The 22,832-nt window shown below is 39.3% G+C and overlaps 1 protein-coding gene across 2 annotated transcripts in view; it reads right to left on the bottom strand.

Annotated features, from left to right (window-relative positions):
• Positions 1 to 22,832, bottom strand: part of uxs1 (UDP-glucuronate decarboxylase 1) — a 61,340-nt gene that overhangs the window by 9,113 nt on the left and 29,395 nt on the right. For both annotated transcript variants that reach the window (XM_063006394.1, XM_063006395.1), the window contains exons 6-11: positions 20,687 to 20,867; positions 19,369 to 19,473; positions 14,993 to 15,052; positions 13,049 to 13,170; positions 504 to 623; positions 368 to 411 (exon numbers count right to left, since the gene is read on the bottom strand). In XM_063006394.1, the coding sequence (XP_062862464.1) occupies positions 368 to 411; positions 504 to 623; positions 13,049 to 13,170; positions 14,993 to 15,052; positions 19,369 to 19,473; positions 20,687 to 20,867 (632 nt within the window). The remainder of the gene's footprint in view (positions 1 to 367; positions 412 to 503; positions 624 to 13,048; positions 13,171 to 14,992; positions 15,053 to 19,368; positions 19,474 to 20,686; positions 20,868 to 22,832) is intronic.

The following is a 22,832-nucleotide window of genomic DNA, read 5'->3' as shown; positions in this document are numbered from 1 at the left end:
ATCAGTCTATCTATCTGTCTGTCTGTCTATCTATGTGGTGGAAAAACCCTTAATGAAATACCTCAGAGACTGGATTTTGAATGGCTACAACTGGATTTAGGAAGTCATAAAATGCAATTGACGCACTTCATTGTGTGCCACTCATGCCCTAAGCATATCTACACCTAAGTATCAATCAAAAGATGAACTGTTGAGCAGCCAAACCTAAACATCAAGCAAGAATTGGCAAAAATTCAACTGGCAAAAGTACAACAAAAGAAAGGTGATGTAACAGTGGTGAAACATGGACTTGGGTTTGGTTTTCCTTTTCCCCCACTACTGTTTTCATATTTTATAAGGGATCAGGTTAAAATGAGGCAAGGCTTACCTGACATACTGAAATGCTCTAGTCTGTGATCCTGATCCATAAACCTACAGAAAAAACACAGAAACAACCACTTTAAAACAAATGTTTTTAATCTCTTAGATTAGCCCGTTAAGTCAGAAATGGGTGTGTGCCTTACCGTCAGTGGCTCGCCCTGTAATGCCTGCAGGATGAAGTTACTAACCACCCGACCATCGTTCATGTGCATGCGAGAACCAAATGTGTTGAAGATCCGTGCCACTCTGACCTCCACCCCCTCCTGCATGGCACAAAAGAGGCAAGAGTGGGTTATTACATTAACATGTATTAGACAGAACACACATAATAAAATACACAAAAACAATCATATTTCAAACTTTAATAATACAAGGATTTTAATAATCAGTCTACTAGTGTTAACACTTAAACATTGTACACAAATTAAGCCACAAAGTAAGGGTATGTAAAGAAATATGGGCTATGGGCATTTGTAGCCTAAGGGGTAAGGAACTGGACTAGTAATTGAAAGGTTACTGGTTCAAGCCCCACTACTGCTAGGTTGCCACTGTTGGATCACTGACCCTCATTTGCTAAGACTGTATACGGTACTGTCAATCGCTTTGGATGTCACTTTTCAGTCTGCTAAATGCCAAAAATGTAAATTAGATATTTTGCCAAGTTTAGTGTAAAATAGATCGGGAAAAACAACTTTGAGCACTGATCATGGGGGGTGAGGTCTGCCTTACAGTCCACATTCCAATTCATGTCAGTGTTACTTGTGGCTGAATTATGAATTATGATGTCTCCCTACAGTCTTTAAGAGCATATTAAGATGCAAGCTTTACAGCAGTACGTTTATATTAATAAATGTGATATTCTCACCATGTAGTGTAAATGCTATTTTTATACGTGCCATTCACACACAGCGTGAGCTAAGAAAATGAAAGGCGTGTGAGGGAATGTGAGATGTTAATATGATAAGACAAGATGGTAGGAGATTCTGTGTTAATCATATTCTACTAATGAGTGTCTAGCCAGAGGGGACCCAGTAATTCAAAGCTGACAAATCTATGCTTTTATATCTGTGTTGTTATATATTCACTAATTTGACTGGGTGAATTTGGATGTGAAAACAACCAAGGAAATGAAAAACAAAAATACAAGACCAGTCAAAAATATTGGCAGTCCTAAAAACATTCTATATTTTTCCTTTAAATCTTAATATTCTTTAATTTTTCCTCTTTTTTAAACACCTACATATGATCATGAAATAGTTTCTAATCTACACTGGGGACTAGGGCTGGCTTGATACCACTTTTTTATGTCCGATACTGCAAATTGAGTATCTGCCGATGCCGATACCAATCCGACCGTCATTTCTCCTCTCAAACAACTAAGCAGTAATAATACATGCCGCAATGCACCATGGTTAAACTAGCTATAACAATGCTCAGACTGTGAAACAACTATTCTAAAGGAATAAATACATAACCTACAACAAGATGTGGATGTCAATCAAACCCGAGGACCAATTAAAATTGACGCAGAGTTGAGATTTTTTGTTAAAGTTCTGTCACGTTTTTAGATTATTCAAAATCAAAGCGTGCTTATTAAAAACTGCTGGATTTTGAAGAGGAAAACAGGAAGAGGTGTAGTTTGTTTTATTTTATAACACTAATGGATTATTTGTTGAGGATGTGAGAGATGCCAGGACCAGATTTTCTTTATCTCAGGTGAGCGATTTATCATTTATAAAACGGTTTTTATTGTGTTATACAGTGTTTTTAGATGTGGCAGTAGTAGATGATTTTTTTTAAATGCTAAAAGTTGAAGTAGATCAGTGTATTTTAATTTCTGAATGGCTGTTGCAGATGAGTTGTAGATTAGCGGCACGTTAATGATGTCATCAAAATGCACCTTGTTACGGCAGTTGTCGAGTGAGCTGACAATAAACGGCACTCTGTTGGAACGTATCTTCATGTGTTATTTACTTTACACATAAACAATGGCCTTATTTACATTGTGTTATTTACTTTAAGTGTTATTTACATTATGCAACAGTATCGGATCGGATTACACGTTTTTTTTCTTCCGATATCCGATCCAGTGATTTGGGTCAATATCGGACCAATACCGATACAGAGAAAATTATTCTAATTAGCATTTTTTAAATGAATAAACCTTTATTACAAATGAAATCATCAGCTTAAATATCCCCCTCTTTTGCTGTAATGCACTCAAGCAGGCTTGGAATGTTGAATCTTGTGATGGTACTGAATGCTTGACTTTATCAGCGCTCCCCTAAATGCTTAATAGGGTTTAGATCTGTACATGAAAACTTGAGGAAAAAAAAGACCAGATTTATGGCAAAAGTTCAGATGGCCCTCGGCCAAATGACATTTTGTTCTAAACACAACCTCTGCAGTGAACTACGTAAGAAAATGGTTATAATAAATGTTCTGCATGTTTAAATGCACATTTACACATTTATCATTATTTTACAAAGCTACCGCCAAGGCTTAGTCTTAAATATATTCATTTACCAGATATAACCTCAACATAAAATAGCTCTGCTTACATACAGTCTGAGTCACATGACCTTTAGTTTTCATTTTCACACTTCCACAGCAATAAAAGTAGATGAAATAACAGGACCCTTCCCATCACCTTGCAGTCAAAACAGCCTCCACTCTTTCTGGAGACCTTTTCACAAGACTTGGGCGTGTTTAATAAGAATTTAAAAAGCATTTGTTAGGTTTGTAAAAGACCTGGCTTGCAATCAAGATTTTAATTCATCCCAGATGTGTCACAGGTCAGGGCTATATGCACACTGAAGCATTTTCACACCAGTCAGAAGCTTAAAATTAACAATCACAACAATCCAGGGTCTCCATTATAAAATATTGCACTTAATAGTGCTCTACACGTTTGTCAATAAAAGGCATGTCTGAACTGCATACAGGCCAGTCTACCATCTGCACTCTCTAAAGGCCTCAGCATACTTCATGTGGAGATGACGTTCGCCTGGCTTCGGTGACCAATGTGACGTTATTGCGCAGAAAGTGAACAACTACAGACGTCGAGCAGAGGCTTCGCTTGCCTTGTCACGCACATGGAAGCTGGGCGAACTCCGTGGATGACGACACTCCACAACAACGCCTGTGACTGGTTGGAAAAAAAAGAGGCGTGCCATGAAAACAAACATGGATACTTTTGAGGGGCGTCTCTCAGAGCAAGTATGGCGGAATTGTAACCTTTATGATTCTTTGCTGAGAGATTATAAAGACACTCAGATTGTTATTATTGTTTTACCAACATTATAAACTCTGCGTCCTCAACCCTTGATCTGTTCAAAGGTCTCACGTACCTCCTGCGTCTTTCTCTTTTCTTCTTTTGGTAAAGACAGAGACAGAGCAGCAAAAACAGTTCTTCCTCTGCTACTTCTTGTAGCATTTTTTACACACTTCCAATACCTCGCACATCGCCATAACTGTGATCATTTTTCGGTAGTCATGAAACTTAACATCATAAATGTCACAGCATCACCTGCAGCTGTGGAGCAGACGTGACGGGCAAAACAAAACCGCTGAAAGTATGCCAGCTTGTAAGCTCGCGAAGGCGTGTTCGGCTTCGTGCAACACTCGCAAACCTAGTTTCACAGGAAGTACAGTGGGGACAAAAAGTATTTAGTCAGCCACTGATTGTGCAAGTTCTCCTACTTAGAAAGATGAGAGAGGTCTGTAATTTTCATCATAGGTACACTTCAACTATGAGAGACAAAATGAGAAAAAAAAAATCCAGGAAATCACATTGTAGGATTTTTAAAGAATTTATTTGTAAATTATGGTGGAAAATAAGTATTTGGTCAATAACAAAAGTTCAACTCAATACTTTGTAACAAAACCTTTGTTGGCAATGACAGAGGTCAAACGTTTCCTGTAAGTCTTCACCAGGTTTGCACACACTGTAGCTGGTATTTTGGCTCATTGCTACATGCAGATCTCCTCTAGAGCAGTGATGTTTTGGGGCTGTCGCTGGGCAACATGGACTCCACAAATTTTCTATGTGGTTGAGGTCTGGAGACTGGCTAGTCCACTCCAGGACCTTGAAATGCTTTTTACGGAGCCACTCCTTCATTGCCCGAGCGGTGAGTTTGGGATCATTGTCATGCTGGAAGACCCAGCCACGTTCCATCTTCAATGCTCTCACTGATGGAAGGAGGTTTTGGCTTAAAATCTCACGATACATCGCCCCGTTCATTCTTCCCTTAACACGGATCAGTCGCCCTGTCCCCTTTGCAGAAAAACAGCCCCAAAGCATGATGTTTCCACCCCCATGCTTCACATTAGGTATGGTGTTCTTGGGTTTTTCTTCTTCCTCCAAACACGACGAGTTGAGTTTTTACCAAAAAGTTCCATTTTGGTTTCATCTGACCACATGATATTCTCCCAATCCTCTTCTGGATCATCTATATGCTCTCTGGCAAACTTCAGACGGGCCTGGACATGTACTGGCTTAAGCAGGGGACACGCCTGGCACTGCAGGATTTGAGTCCCTCTCTGCGTAGTGTGTTACTGATGGTAGCCTTTGTTACTTTGGTCCCAGCTCTCTGCAGGTCATTCATCAGGTCCCTCCGTGTAGTTCTGGGATTTTTGCTCACCGTTCTAATTATCATTTTGACCCCACGGGATGAGATCTTGACCCCAAGGGAGATTATCAATGGTCTTGTATGTCTTCCATTTTCTTACAATTGTTCCCACAGTTGATTTATTCACACCAACCTGCTTGCGTATTGTAGATTTACTCTTCCCAGCCTGGTGCAGGTCTACAATTTTCTTCCTGGTGTCCTTCGACAGCTCTTTGGTCTTGGCCATGGTTGAGTTTGGAGTCTGACTGTTTGAGGCTGTGGACAGGTGTCTTTTATACAGATAACGAGGTCAAACAGGTGCAATTAATACAGGTAACGAGTGGAAGACAGAAGAGCTTCTTAAAGAATAAGTTACAGGTCTGTGAGAGCCAGAAATCTTGCTTGTTTGTTATTGACCAAATACTTATTTTCCACCATAATTTACGAATAAATTCTTTAAAAATCCTACAATGTGATTTCCTGGATTTTTTTTCTCATTTTGTCTCTCATAGTTGAAGTGTACCTATGATGAAAATTACAGACCTCTCTCATCTTTCTAAGTAGGAGAACTTGCACAATCAGTGGCTGACTAAATACTTTTTGACCCCACTGTATGTGGAGGCCTTTACTTTAACACAAACAGAATGTGACTTTGTTTAGATGGATTATTCTTGCTTGTTAAAAAGTTTTCTTAAAATGATTTGAGAAACTCCTCCCAATCAGAGCTTTGGCATTAAACAGCCTTTTTTCATATCAATAATATCCATTATATTATTAATAATATGTGGCTGTTCCCCTTTAACAAGAAATGAGCAATAAAAAATATAATAAATCCTTATATAGTAATATCTCATATTGCAATGAAATAATGAACTAGTGCCAGAATATTAAAATGGAACTACATTTATTAAAAAATAATTATACCTGACAGCAACAAACAAATTAACAAAAGAAAAAGCAAATTAGATCCTGGATATACAATTATAAAATGAAATATCTGCAATTCAGTTTACAGCATGACGGATTCTGACACCCAAAAAAAAAAAGCACAAGCATCTGTATAAACATTGGTGTATCCTCCAGCTACAACAGTTTTACAACAACTTTAATGTACAAAAAAATGTCAGTACGTGGATTGGTTACTCTAAACTACGTATTACTAAGTAGATGGATTGGTTACTCTAAACTACGCATTACTAAGTAGGTGGATTGGTTACTCTAAACTATGCATTACTAAGTAGGTAGATTGGTTACTCTAAACTACGTATTACTAAGTAGGTGGATTGGTTACTCTAAACTATGCATTACTAAGTAGGTGGACTGGTTACGTATTACTAAGTAGGTGGATTGGTTACTCTAAACTATGCATTACTAAGTAGGTATAATGGTTACCAATACTAAGTAGGTGGATTGGTTGCTATGAACTACGTATTATTAAGTAGGTGGATTGGTTGCTATAAACTACGTATTACTAAGTAGGTGGATTGGTTGCTCTAAACTACGTATTATTAAGTAGGTGGATTGGTTGCTATGAACTACGTATTATTAAGTAGGTGGATTGGTTGATTGGGTGATTCTGACACCCAAAAAAAAAAAGCACAAGCATCTGTATAAACATTGGTGTATCCTCCAGCTACAACAGTTTTACAACAACTTTAATGTACAAAAAAATGTCAGTACGTGGATTGGTTACTCTAAACTACGTATTACTAAGTAGATGGATTGGTTACTCTAAACTACGCATTACTAAGTAGGTGGATTGGTTACTCTAAACTATGCATTACTAAGTAGGTAGATTGGTTACTCTAAACTACGTATTACTAAGTAGGTGGATTGGTTACTCTAAACTATGCATTACTAAGTAGGTGGACTGGTTACGTATTACTAAGTAGGTGGATTGGTTACTCTAAACTATGCATTACTAAGTAGGTGGATTGGTTGCTATAAACTACGTATTACTAAGTAGGTGGATTGGTTGCTATAAACTACGTATTATTAAGTAGGTGGATTGGTTGCTATAAACTACGTATTACTAAGTAGGTGGATTGGTTGCTCTAAACTACGTATTATTAAGTAGGTGGATTGGTTGCTATGAACTACGTATTATTAAGTAGGTGGATTGGTTGCTCTAAACTACGTATTATTAAGTAGGTGGATTGGTTGCTATAAACTACGTATTACTAAGTAGGTGGATTGGTTGCTCTAAACTACGTATTATTAAGTAGGTGGATTGGTTGCTATGAACTACGTATTATTAAGTAGGTGGATTGGTTGCTCTAAACTACGTATTATTAAGTAGGTGGATTGGTTGCTATAAACTACGTATTATTAAGTAGGTGGATTGGTTGCTATAAACTACGTATTACTAAGTAGGTGGATTGGTTGCTCTAAACTACGTATTATTAAGTAGGTGGATTGGTTGCTCTAAACTACGTATTACTAAGTAGGTGGATTGGTTGCTATAAACTACGTATTATTAAGTAGGTGGATTGGTTGCTATAAACTACGTATTACTAAGTAGGTGGATTGGTTGCTATAAACTACGTATTACTAAGTAGGTGGATTGGTTGCTATAAACTACGTATTATTAAGTAGGTGGATTGGTTGCTATAAACTACGTATTACTAAGTAGGTGGATTGGTTGCTATAAACTACGTATTATTAAGTAGGTGGATTGGTTGCTATAAACTACGTATTACTAAGTAGGTGGATTGGTTGCTATAAACTACGTATTATTAAGTAGGTGGATTGGTTGCTCTAAACTACGTATTTTCCACATTGGATTGGTGCTTAAAGCAATGCTCTGCAATAAAGTGGAACCTGATGTATTTCTGCTTTAACCCCAGTGTTTCAAGGTAGACTTTGTGTCCAACTACTGAATGAAAGAATCATTTTACGCATTTGAATTCACTCAGCTTTTTAAAAGATGACTTTCTAAATCGTGTTTTTTCAAGACAGATTTTTGAAAGAGGACTGAATGAAAGACTTCTTTGACTTCTATTTCTTCTTAACAGTTTGTTTGTTTATTAGGATTTTAACGTAATTTTTTTACACTTTGGTTACATTGATGACAGAAACGGTAGTTACTCATTACACACAAGATTAATCAGTTTACAAGGTTGTATCAAACACAGTCTTGGACAATTTAGTGTCTCCAATTCACCTCACTTCATGTCTTTGGACTGTGGGAGGAAACCGGAGCACTCGGAGTAAACCCACGCGGACACGGGGAGAACATGCAAACTCCACACAGAAAGGACCTGGACCGCCCCACCTGGGGATCGAACCCAGGACCTTCTTGCTAAGTGCTACCCACTTAGCCACCGTGCCGCCCCTTCTTCTTAACAGAAGTGAATATTTCTTAATGTGGGTTTTCATCTCAAGCATGGATTCATCTCTGAGCTGTGTGCCAAGCCGCATGCCAGGAACTTAATTAGTATAAAAAAGTAACTCTTTAGTGCTGTAGCACTTATTTTTTTTCTCTCTCTGTGACCCATTTTTTGTCTGTCACAAGCCAAAAAATTAGTCGCAGGGAGAAAAAAAATAATAATAAAAAAATGAAACACCCTGTCCTGCATAACTGCACAGAACAGGCACATAACCACAAAATTAACTTGCCCACATACGCCTATTGTGGAGGCCTTACAGTACATCTTGTACCTGTATAGTGTTGTTGATTCTGATGACGCCTTAGACCAGGGGTAACCAACACGGTGCCTGCGGGCACCTGGTCACCCGCAGGGCATGTTCTAAAAATAGCACTAGTCACCATGGAGCTCCGTCTAAAAATTGTATGTGTGTTGCTGTTCTTTTTGAATCATTAATACTTGAATTGATGTAGATTTAAAACTGACAACACTGAAAAGAATATTTTAGGAACCAAAATGTTTTAAGTATATATTAACTCTGATCTTACAGTGTATCACAAAAGTGAGTACATCCCTCACATTTCTGCAGATATTTAAGTATATCTTTTCATGGGACAACACTGACAAAATGACACTTTGACACAATGAAAAGTAGTCTGTGTGCAGCTTATATAACAGTGTAAATTTATTCTTCCCTCAAAATAACTCAATATACAGCCATTAATGTCTAAACCACCAGCAACAAAAGTGAGTACACCCCTTAGTGAAAGTTCCTGAAGTGTCAATATTTTGTGTGGCCACCATTATTTCCCAGAACTGCCTTAACTCTCCTGGGCATGGAGTTTACCAGAGCTTCACAGGTTGCCACTGGAATGCTTTTCCACTCCTCCATGACGACATCACGGAGCTGGCGGATATTCGAGACTTTGGGCTCCTCCACCTTCCGCTTGAGGATGCCCCAAAGATGTTCTATTGGGTTTAGGTCTGGAGACATGCTTGGCCAGTCCATCACCTTTACCCTCAGCCTCTTCAATAAAGCAGTGGTCGTCTTAGAGGTGTGTTTGGGGTCATTATCATGCTGGAACACTGCCCTGTGACCCAGTTTCCGGAGGGAGGGGATCATGCTCTGCTTTAGTATTTCACAGTACATATTGGAGTTCATGTGTCCCTCAATGAAATGTAACTCCCCAACACCTGCTGCACTCATGCAGCCCCAGACCATGGCATTCCCACCACCATGCTTGACTGTAGGCATGACACACTTATCTTTGTACTCCTCACCTGATTGCCGCCACACATGCTTGAGACCATCTGAACCAAACAAATTAATCTTGGTCTCATCAGACCATAGGACATGGTTCCAGTAATCCATGTCCTTTGTTGACATGTCTTCAGCAAACTGTTTGCGGGCTTTCTTGTGTAGAGACTTCAGAAGAGGCTTCCTTCTGGGGTGACAGCCATGCAAACCAATTTGATGTAGTGTGCGGCGTATGGTCTGAGCACTGACAGGCTGACCCCCCACCTTTTCAATCTCTGCAGCAATGCTGACAGCACTCCTGCGCCTATCTTTCAAAGACAGCAGTTGGATGTGACGCTGAGCACGTGCACTCAGCTTCTTTGGACAACCAACGCGAGGTCTGTTCTGAGTGGACCCTGCTCTTTTAAAACGCTGGATGATCTTGGCCACTGTGCTGCAGCTCAGTTTCAGGGTGTTGGCAATCTTCTTGTAGCCTTGGCCACCTTCATGTAGCGCAGCAATTCGTCTTTTAAGATCCTCAGAGAGTTCTTTGCCATGAGGTGCCATGTTGGAACTTTCAGTGACCAGTATGAGAGAGTGTGAGAGCTGTACTACTAAATTGAACACACCTGCTCCCTATGCACACCCGAGACCTAGTAACACTAACGAATCACATGACATTTTGGAGGGAAAATGACAAGCAGTGCTCAATTTGGACATTTAGGGGTGTAGTCTCTTAGGGGTGTACTCACTTTTGTTGCCGGTGGTTTAGACATTAATGGCTGTATATTGAGTTATTTTGAAGGAAGAATAAATTTACACTGTTATATAAGCTGCACACAGACTACTTTTCATTGTGTCAAAGTGTCATTTTGTCAGTGTTGTCCCATGAAAAGATATACTTAAATATCTGCAGAAATGTGAGGGGTGTACTCACTTTTGTGATACACTGTATCTATATCAGCCATAACATTAAAACCACCTCCTTGTTTCTACACTCACTGTCCATTTTATCAGCTCCACTTACCATATAGAAGCACTTTGTAATTCTACAATTATTAACTGTAGTCCATCTATTTCCCTACATACTTTTTTAACCTGCTTTCACCCTGTTCTTCAATGCTCAGGACCCCCACAGCACCACCACAGAGCAGGTATTATTTAGGTGTTGGATTATTCTCAGCCTTGCAGTGACACTGACATGATGGTGGTGTGTTAGTGTGTGTTGTGCTGGTATGAGTGGATCAGACACAGCAGCGCTACTAGACTTTTTAAAAACTCCACTCACTGTCCACTCTATTAGACACTCCTACCTCGTTGGTCCACCTTGTAGATGTAACGTCAGAGACGATCGCTCATCTATTGCTGCTGTTTGACTTGGTCATCTTCTAGACCTTCATCAGTGGTCACAGGACGCTGCCCACAGGGTGCTGTTGGCTGAATATTTTTGGTTGGTGGACTATTCTCAGTCCAGCAGGGACAGTGAGGTCATACCAGCACAACACACACTAACACACCACCACCGTGTCAGTGTCACTGCAGTGCTGAGAATGATCCACCACCTAAATAATACCTGCTCTGTAGTGGTCCTGGGAGAGTCCTGACCATTGAATAACAGCATGAAAGGGGGCTAACAAAGCATGCAGAGAAACAGATGGACTACAGTCAGTAATTGTAGAACTACAAAGTGCTCCTATATGGTAAGTGGAGCTGATAAAATGGACAGTGAGTGTAGAAACAAGGAGCTGGATTTAATGTTATGGCTGATCGGTGTAAAAACTGCTATCTTTATGATCATCATCATTATCATCTTAGTGTTACACAAGTGGTAAAAATAATGTGGACATAAACATGATTGTCCAAATTACAAAGTAACAAACTTTAGTAAACAAACTTTAACATGGATTTTATATACAAAAACTATTCCAAAAAAGTTGGGACTGTAAGAAAAATGAATTAAACAGCAATGATGTGCAAATCCTTTTTAACCAGTATTTAATTATAACCAGGACAAACACAATGTATACATATTTAATATAATAATATCTAATGTTTTAACCAATTAACATTTAAATTTGAATTTGATGGCTGCAATTCATTAAAAAATAGTTGGGACTGGTGCACGTTTACCCCGATGTAAAGTCATTTTTTTAACATTGACGTTTGGAACTGAGGACCTGGTTGGTGGACTATTCTTAGTCCAGCAGGGACAGTAAGGTCATACCAGCACAACACACACTAACACACCACCACCATGTCAGAGTCACTGCAGTGCTGAGAATGATCCACCACCCAAATAATACCTGCTCTGTAGTGGTCCAGGGAGAGTCCTGACCATTGAAAAAATCATTTTTTTTAACATTGACGTTTGGAACTGAGGACTTGGGAACTGTTGAGAATCATTTTATAATCGAATCTTGGTACCCTGAACTTTATTTACAATGATTATAAATAATAAACAATTAAAAACCATCATAAGCCGTCCATACCTTCTGCTTACTGTGCTTTCCATCTTTATATAAGCTGTTTAATATCAGCTTTCATTGATTTTTGTGCATGGCCGCGTTTTACTGTGTCCGAAACCAACAACTGAATTTGGATTACGTTACATACTAATGCTGTTTGAGAGAATGTGTGATCAGTTCACCATACTGCTGAACTGGTAGCTATTATTTATCTAAATTCAAGGTTCCTGAGGCTTTTAGTATCACTGCAAAAAAATGATGCAAAAATATGTCTCAGCTGACATCAAGTTAACTAAAAGTGTTTTTAAATTTAGCTTTACTGAAATAAACTAAAATAGATTGTAATTGTACAAATACAATTACTATAATTACTGTAATAAACTATTATATAACAATGACATGATATAACAATGACAAGGTTTTTACAAAAAGGTGGAAAACTAAATGTCAGGAATGATACAGCTACTGACAGCATGTCATAGTTAACATTCTGTGACTCCGGTCTTCTAGCAAAGCATTTGGGTGAAAATGCCCGCCCCCCCCCCCGAGCGCTTCTCGGATGGAAACGCACAGCAGGCAACAGCAAAACTAAAGCTTTCTGCACTCAGTTTCTCGAGATAAAAGCCTGTCACTGAAAATAGTGGGAGTAGTTCTGCACACTGTTGGAGCTATACAAAAAAAAAAACATCCCTGATGGCAAGAAGACATCATAATGCAGCAGGTGTCTACTCTCACACATAAATAACAGATTTGACTCTTTAAAAAAGCCCCGGGCAAAGGATAACACGCAAAGATAATTATTTTGACAAAGTAGAGTAATTACAGCGAAGCGGACCTCAACTTGTTATGTGTTGACACCCCTCATAAAATGCCAACTAATCCTACAGGACTAATTAACTTCACCTTTTCTTATTTCCCCTATTTTAACACCTCTTCTTCTCTATATGCCATCACCTCTGTCGACCTTATGTTAAAAAAGAACATTAATAGGAAGAAAGGAAATCATACCTGCTTCATGTATGCGTAACACATAGTTTCAGCAACACGCTTCCCCTCATCGTAACAAGCCCTGGGCCCGATCGGGTTCACATGACCCCAGTAATCTTCATTCTGAGGATGCACCTCCGGGTCTACGAGCACGCACAAACACATCAGTTACTTCGGTATAATTTAAAAAGACAAGCCGTCCAATTACGCTGGCTTACTTCTACTTCTACATGCAGCCAGACTCACAAATATGTTTACAGACATAAACACAGCAGATCACCCACAGAGTTTGGGATCTCACATCCAAACACCCTGCTGAGTTTCACCAGAGGAACAATACACGGCTGCCAAGACAGAGAGGAGGCTGTGACTGGGTTTGAGAGCATACTATAACTGAGCATGTCCTCCATCGCCAAAGCGTGACACTTGTTTTGTTCAAGATGAAACCCACACAGCAGCGGACTAAATCAAGTGTTAACCTCATCTACAAAATTACAACAAGTGCTTGTCGCTGAACGATTTTTAATGTACTTCAAAATAATGGCATGACAACATGACATTTTCTCTGCTAAGTGCTGATGAAACCATTATTAGTAAAATTAACATTCACAAGGTTTTCAAAGTATTTATTTGGGCGGGCAGCACTGTAACCTCACAACAAGAAGGTCCTGGGTTCGATCCCCGGGTGGGGCAGTCCGGGTCCTTTCTGTGTGGAGTTTGCATGTTCTCCCCGTGTCTGCGTGGGTTTCCTCCCACAGTCCAAAGACATGCAAGTGAGGTGAATTGGAGATACTAAATTGTCCATGACTGTGTTTAATATAATCTTGTGTACTGATGAATCTTGTGTAATGAGTAACAACCATTCCTGTCATGAATGTAACCAAAGTGTGACGTTAAAATCCTAATAAACAAACATTAGATTTATTTATTTTTATATATATTTTTTTGTTTGTGCACTTTCTCCCTTTTAGTGCTGGGGATCCAGATCACGTCCAAAAAGGGTGTATTTGCCTTCCCCACACTCCCTCCGACGTGTGTGCAGTCCCTCGACCCCTTCTTACTCGCCCATACTTTGGTGGTCGCATGTGAGGTCAAGATGCACACACGGAAAGTCATGCACTGATCTCCATGCTCCTCCACTTCTGTACAAGCACCTCGGGATGCTAACCAGTGTCCTTAAACAGTGCTGAAGGCCCCACCCACTTATTAGCCCAGCTGATTTGTAGCAAAGATGAGATTTGAACTCTGGGTATATACTCTGGGTATATACACGAGGAGTCTTCAAAAAGTTTCCACACTTTTGTATTTTTGTTGAAAACATTGATGGTGGGAGGAGTAGTAATTGGTCGTGTCTGAGAGACAGAGAGCTTATAGTCCAGATTTAGCGCCATCTGATTTCCACCTTTTTGGACGCTCAGAGAAGCTTTAAGGGGAAGAAGATCTTCATGTGATGATGATGTGAAAGCAGCGGTGAAACTAAAAATAGCCTGATTTTCTTTATTTGTGTTTTACAGACAATAGAGCAGAATGGTTTGGAAAAAGACTGTAGTCTTGGCGTAATAAAAGGTATCTTGAATGCTTCATCACTAACCTTTTATTTTTTTTAGAACCCCATCATAATGTAGCCTGAATTTCTTTAAATATTGTATCTACACAAAACTGTTGGTGCCAAAATAGACTATCCACCAAAAAACTGAATATGCAATAGTGCAATCTGCATTTTGATGTGTGACGTTGTGTGGCATTGATTTTAATGGTTTAAAAGAACAAATGAATCATTTGAATGAATACAACTTAATGAGTTTTTCTTTCTAATAAAGTTTTACAAATATTAGATGTGAAATTACTAATCAATGGCTAAGTAGTCAAAAATGTTATAAATTAGAAAATGCATCCGTATTTAATTATACTGAAATGAACAATGCTTAAGAACACAATTTTATTATTGTAAAAATATGCTCATACCTCCATAAACCTCAGACGTGGAAGCAAGAAGCAGTCGAGCACCCACACGCTTTGCCAGACCTGTGGATTAGGAGACAAAAAATTATTCAGACCTGCATAATAACTGAAATGAAACACTCATAAAAGAGGACAAGAGCCAGCAGTTTTGCAGTCTATACAGATGATTAGCAATGACCAAATAATGGACATTATGCAGAAATCATTTCCCCAACACACTCTTCATATTAGTAAAAATCATGATTTAACATGTGCTCACTGTAACAGGACTTCACACACTGCAAAAATAGTTATATATTTATAATATAACTATTATACTATCACTCTTATAAAAAAACCATAGTTAATGATGTTTAATGCCACCTTAGAATATACACCAATCAGGCCTAACATTATGACCACCTTCCCAATATTGTGTTGGTCCCCATTTTGCTGCCAAAATAGCCCTGTCCAGCACATCCCCCAGATGCTCGATTGGATTGAGATCTGGTGAACTTGGAGGCCAAGTCAACACCTCAAACTCGTTGTTGTGCTCCTCAAACCATTCCTGAACCATTTTTGCTTTGTGGCAGGGCGTATTATCCTGCTGAAAGAGGCCACACCCATCAGGGAATACTGTTTCCATGAAAGGGTGTACATGGTCTGCAACAATGCTTAGGTAGGTAGTATGTGTCAAAGTAACATCCACATGGATGGCAGGACGCAAGGTTTCCCAGCAGAACATTGCCCAAAGCGTCACACTGCCTCTGCCGGCTTGCCTTCTTCCCATAGTGCATCCTGGTGCCATGTGTTCCACAGGTAAGCGACGCACACGCACCCGGCCATATACGTGATGTATAAGAAAATGTGATTCATCAGACCAGGTCACCTTCTTCCATTGCTCCATGGTCCAGTTCCGATGCTCACGTGCCCATTGTTGGCTCTTTCAGCAGTGGAAAGGGGTCAGCATGGGCACCCTGGCTGGTCTGCGGCTATGCAGCCCCATACGCAACAAGCTGTGATGCACCGTGTATTCTGACACCTTTCTATCAGAACCAGCATTAACTTCTTCAGCAGTTTGAGCTACAGTAGCTTGTTTGTTGGATCGGACCACACGGGCCAGCCTTCACTCCCCATGTGCATCAATGAGCCTTAGCCACCCATGACCCTGTCGCCGGTTTACCACTGTTCCTTCCTTGGACCACTTTTGATAGATACTGACCACTGCAGACCGGGAACACCCCACAAGAGCTGCAGTTTTGGAGATGCTCTGACCCAGTCATCTAGCCATCACAATTTGGCTCTTGTAAAACTCACTTAAATCCTTACGTTTGTTTATTTTTCCTGCTTCTAACACATCAACTTTGAGGATAAAATGTTCACTTGCTGCCTAATAAATCACACCCACTAACAGGTGCCATGATGAAGAGATAATCAGTGTTATTCACTTCACCTTCCAGTGGTCATAATGTTATACCTGATCTGTGTATATCACTATAAGTTACAAATTATATTACGTATTTTCAAATTAAGATGTTTTACAAAGTCAAGAATCTTTTTGGCTGGTAGCTTACCAAAGATGTCACTGCAAAAACTGCATTTGTTTTTAAAAAGGTTCAGAAGTGTTCCATTTACAAATTCAAAATTGTGTAGCATTGCAAACTCCAGCCAAGAGAGTAAACACAACAAAAGGTAAAAATCTTCTGGTCACAGAGATTTCTAACTGAAATTATTTTCTCTCTGTAATTTTATAAAAAAAGAAGTTCTTGGACTTGATTTGAATGGTGCCGACACTGATGGGACAGCAAGCCACAGGAGAAAAAGCAAAGAATCCACGCTCTAATTATTCTGCAGGCAAGAAGCAGATGAGATGCAAAAAAGCAAACATTCATTTGTTTACCCTATTTACGATTTATATAATTATATTCTAAAAGTAAGCAGACGTCTGAGCATGAGGGTGTTGGGCAGACCATTCCAAATCCATCTGCATTCATATGGATTTAATGTTAAGGCTAGAAATGTTCCATCATAACAACAAAAGCTTAAGTTGAAATGAGTTTATTTGTCAAAATAATAGCAAAAAGATCTACTGATCTGGTCTCAATTCAGTGAAAATAAAGTGATCCCTTGAACCTTCTTGAGCATATCAATTTTGATTGGATGCCCAAATTGTTCTGTTGTGCTAAACAGGATCAACAGTGTTCCAAGAGCACAAACAGCTTAAACAGTAATGTCCTAAGTGTTTTAGCACTGTCCAGCAAAACATGCCAGTCTTTTACTTTCTGTTATTAACAGCAATTAAACAGCTGAAGCTAATTAATGATTTCGTTTTATCAGCTATTAACAGCGCTGCTCTGACCATAGAAGCAGCTGACTTTCCTTCTACATGGTTTCTTGCTAAAGCCCTATTTAAATTGAATTAGTTTATTACTACATTAAAACATTTACATTTTTGACATTAAGCAGACGCTTTTATCCAAAGCGACTTACAGTACTGTGATGTTGTCTAAGCAATTGAGGGTTAAGGGCCTTTCTCAAGGGCCCAAAAGTGGCAACCTGGCAGTGGTGGGGCTTGAACCAGTGACCTTTTGATTACTAGCCAAGCACCTTAACCACTAGGCTACAACTGCCCTTACAACTAAACAAAAAAGAAAAACTGCATTAGTGCATTAGTTCTATTAACAATGAAAAGTAAATCTATATAACAACAAGACCATTCTGTACACATTCAAATCGGATTTGATTCATTAAAATGAAAGCGTGCACTTAATATTTACACTAAGCCTTTAAAGCTTCCTTTCAATTTATTTCCTTTATGCTTTTAGTTTGGTGAGCCTTTTAAATGATGCATATATGTGGGTTTTAACATATTTAAACTATTTAGCAGGGGCTGAGTAATGGTAAACTTTTACTATAGCTGTTTTTGCATAATGCAGAAGGTGTGTAAATGAATGTATGATATACTTATGGCACTACAACCTGTAGACAACTGTTCCTCAATCTAATAACATTTGTAAACATATTACATACACTGATCAGCCATAACATTAAAACCACCTCCTTGTTTCTACACTCACTGTCCATTTTATCAGCTCCACTTACCATATAGGAGCACTTTGAAGCTCTACAATTACTGACTGTAGTCCATCTGTTTCTCTGCATGCTTTGTTAGCCCCCCGTGTTAGTGTAAGTTGTGCTGGTATGAGTGGATAAGACACAGCAGCGCTGATAGAGGTTTTGGACACCCCACTGTCACTGCTGGACTGAGTATAGTCCACCAACCTAAAATATTTAGCCAACAGCGGATAATGGACTGATAATTGAACTGATAAACAGACATTTTTGCTGTGACATGAAGGTATAAACAGCACTCAAGAACTGAAGTATTCATCTATAAATTGCCATCATTCTTATGCTAAAAACTGTAATAGAAGAGTATCTCTTTAGGTTTCCCTTTTTTTCATTTTCATCATGCTATTTGATATGAACATCTGCTGCTATTTGCTGCTATTTATATGAACATATGCTTATCACAGCCACAGTACAGTCAGCCAGTGACGTGTAATCGCTAACTGTCCAGCTTGCTGAGGATACATGACGTATGCAGAACCAATCAATCATTGATGCTTTTTCCTTGTGTAACAGACAGTGACTCATTCATTAGATGCAATAACATGTGAAGTGTTTAGCATCCTTGCTTTTATAATCTAAAGAAGTCTGGAGACAATCTTTTACAGAGCAAGGACAAGTGATAGGCCAAGAATAAGGTGAGGATTTTAGGAACAAAATAAAAAAAACACTATATGATTCAATAAATAAATAAATGACCTCAGATTTGCCGTATCATTCACACGATGAGAATTCATAAATTGATTTACTTGTGTAATGTAAACAAACTTTAATCTCTTTTCCTTGTACACGACTATCTTAATATTGCTCTACCATGTCCACTACGTTAATTTGTTTTTCTTTTTTTGCTATTTTATGTATGCATTTTCTCCCAATTTAGCATAGACAGTCTTCCGCTGCTGGGGACCTCAATAGATCCGAGGAGGGTATATTTGCCTGACACTGGGGCATATAATGTGCCTGCTAGGAGGCGCCCAGCCGACCAGTAGCAGAGCAGAGCTTCGAACTCAGAAATCCCAGCGCTGGTGTGCTAGTGGAATATCATTCTGCACCCTTCTACCTCTTCGTTTTTCTTTTGCCCTTACTGGCTGACCATCATTGCTGGGTATGCAGCAATTGGTGAATTCACACCGTATGGTGATTCTAAGATGCTGGTAGTTGCTGAAGATTTGGTAACTGATCAAAACACAACACTTGGGTACCTCCCTAATATCTGGCCATGACATGTCAGTGTGAAAACTTGTATGTAAATGTTACATGACAGTACTTACCTAGCATGTTAAGGGTGCCAATAGTGTTGGTTTTTAGAGTTTTAATGGGATTATACATGTAATTGGGTGGTGATGCAGGAGATGCCAAATGATAGATCTGGTCCACTAAAAAAGAAAAAAAAGGCAAAAAAGAATATAATTAGACATTCATCTCATTCATATGCAAAGTTTATTACACATCATCTTAACAACTGATTGCCTTAAACCAAATCTGATAAAAACAGTCAAAAGATTAAAGACAATTAGAATTGCTAGACTGGAAAATTCCATTTCATGTTTGTCAAAGACATTTAAACACTGCAAGATTTTAGATCTACAAATAGAGCCCAGTGGCCAACGGTGTGTTAACAAATGGTTTGTTAGCCCCTTACATGCCGTTCTTCAATAGTCAGGACTCTCCCAGGCCCACTTCAGAGCAGGTATTATTTGGGTGGTGGATCATTCTCAGCACTGCAGTGACACTGACATGGTGGTGGTGTGTTAGTGTGTGTTGTGCTGGTATGAGTGGATCAGACACAGCAATGCTGCTGGAGTTTTGAAACACCTCACTGTCACTGCTGGACTGAGAATAGTCCACCAACCAAAAATATCCAGCCAACAGCGCCCCGTGGGCAGCGTTCTGTGACCACTGATGAAGGTCTAGAAGATGACCAACTTAAACAGCAGCAGTAGATGAGAGATCGTCTCTGACTTTACATCTACAAGGTGGACCAACTAGGAAGGTGTGTCTAATAGAGTGGACAGTGAGTGGACACGGTATTTAAAAACTCCAGTAGTGCTGCTGTGTCTGATCCACTCATATCAGCACAACACACACTAACACACCACCACCATGTCATTGTCACTGCAGTGCTGAGAATGATCCTCCACCTAAATAATACCTGCTCTGTAGTGGTCCTGTGGGTGTCATTGAAGAACAGGGTGAAAGCAGGCTAAAAGGTATGTGAGAAATAGATGGACTACAGTCAGTAATTGTAGAGCTCCAAAGTGCTTCTATATGGTAAGTGGAGCTGATAAAATGGACAGTGAGTGTAGAAACAAGGAGGTGGTTTTAATGTTATGGCTGATCGGTGTATATTGCTGGGATGTCTGTTTTTATGGACGAATATTAAGGCACTACAATAAAATACTATGTAAAACTGACTTCAAAGTAAAAAATAATATATGTTTGATACTCATTATTCTAGTTCTTTTTGTTTGTTAAGTGTAATGTTGCCCAAATGTACACAGTTTTGTACTAAAAGATCAAAGTCTCATTAAAGAGCAAAAAGCAATCTCTGCTTTTCCATTCCCCTGCAGTAAATCTGAAGACACTCACCTTCAATATAAAGCGGCTCCACCACATCGTGGTTAATAAGTTCAAAGTTTTCATGGCCAATCCAGTGCTCTACGTTGCGCTTGCGTCCAGTAAAGAAATTATCGACCACAGTCACCTCATGACCATCCATCATCAGCTTATCGGCCAAGTGGGAGCCCACAAAGCCGGCTCCTCCAGTGATCTACAGAGAGCACAGGTATTAAAATTCTATTCCCAAACACTGTATTACTGTATTGACCATATTACTCCTGTTCTATCATCTCTACACTGGCTGCCAGTTAAATTTCGCATTGATTACAAAATACTTTTACTAACTTAAAGCGCTACATGGTCTGGCTCCACAGTATCTGAGTGAACTTATTAATCACTACAGCCCAGCGCGTCCACTTCGTTCACAAGATGCAGGGTTACTTATAGTTCCTAAAATTAAAAAGATCACGGCTGGTGGAAGAGCGTTTTCTTACAAAGCTCCACAACTCTGGAATAATCTTCCTGCCTCTATTCGGGATTCGGACACAGTCTCAATGTTTAAGTCTAGACTGAAAACATATTTATTTTCTCAGGCTTTTGATTAGTATAGACAAAGGCCCAGAGCTTGGGGGTTCTTGGTCATAGAAACTTGTGGTGATCAGGGATGTTGGGTTGCTGTCGTTCTGCCTCTCTTGTCCGATCACTCAGGTTTGATGACGGTGGGGAGATGGGCGCTGATGTCCTGTGAAAGCCTTCATGACCTTGTTACCTGCTTGCTCTCCCTTTTAGTTATGCTGTATTAATTAGGGCTGCCGGAGTCTAAAACTCTCTGTAAAACTGTTTGTCAACTAGCATTGTACATTATTAACTACATTCTCTGTTGTTTTACCCCGAGGGCATTCTGATGGAAACCTGTTTACCCGCCGAGGTTAAGGATTAAAGTCGAGACTGCCGGGACAACGATGCTGCTCCTGTCAGATGTGACGGGTCTGGAGTAATTGCAACGACAAGAAATCACTATAGACTTTATTGAAGACTAGAGCGGATAACAACTCTATTATTATTTAATTGTTTATTTATCTATTTATTACCAGTTATGACTTTTAGATCATTTAATTCTGTGTTTGTATGATTTGTGTAAATCGTGTATTTATTTAAAGTATCCTCCAGGCCACCCAAGAAGGATGGGCCCTGCTGAGTCTGGTTCCTCTCAAGGTTTCTTCCTGTAATTTTCAGGGAGTTTTTCCTTGCCACAGTCGCCCTCGGCTTGCTCAACAGGGGTTTTTGTATCTGTTGGTCCTGGATTTTGTAAAGTTGCTTTGAGACAATGTATATTGTAAAAAGCGCTATATAAATAAAGTTGACTTGACTTGACTTGACTTGTATTACACCAGAGTCAATATATTTTATTAAAGAACAATGCACACAACTCTTTCATTTTCTCAAACGTTTTCTCCTGGTGAGGGTCATGACGGATCTGATTCCACCGGCAAATTCCCTGGATGGGGCGAGGGTTTCTGCCAACACTGAGATTCAAACTTGGACCTCAGCATTATAGACCGCTGCGACTCCTGAGAGCCGTCTGTATGCCATCCTGCTCTATCTAATCACACCAACTATGTGTTTGATCTACCACTCCAAGAATTAAAATAACCTGCCACATACGTCTTATTAAGTGACTTGACATGTTATATAAAGGCTATACCACCCACCAACATGTTAAATTAAAGTTACAACATTACAAACTTTAAGAGTTTTTTTTTGCTAGTTATAACTTTTAGTTCAATTTAATTGTGTGTATGTATGATTTGTGTAAATCCAGGCCATTCAAGGAGGATGGGGGTCCCTGCTGAGTCTGTTTCCTCTCAAGATTTTTTCCAGTATTTTAAGGGAGTTGCCACTGTCGCCCTCGGCTTGCTCAACAGGGGTTTGTGGTCTGTTGGTCCTGGATTCTGTAAAGTTGCTTTGAGACAATGTCTATTGTAAAAAGCGCTATACAAATACATTTGACCGTCTGTATACCATCCTGCTCTATCTAATCACCAAGAATTAAAATAACCTGCCACATACGTCTTACTAAGTGACTTGCCATGTTATATAAAGGCTATACCACCCACCAACATGTCAAATTAGTTGGTGTTTAAATAAAAAAATTTTTTATAAAAGTACACTCAAA

This window comes from Trichomycterus rosablanca, chromosome 12 (genome assembly GCF_030014385.1).
Source record: "Trichomycterus rosablanca isolate fTriRos1 chromosome 12, fTriRos1.hap1, whole genome shotgun sequence".
NCBI lineage: Eukaryota > Metazoa > Chordata > Actinopteri > Siluriformes > Trichomycteridae > Trichomycterus > Trichomycterus rosablanca.
Note: the sequence above shows the minus strand (reverse complement) of the source record. Positions and strands in the feature narration are given on the sequence as shown.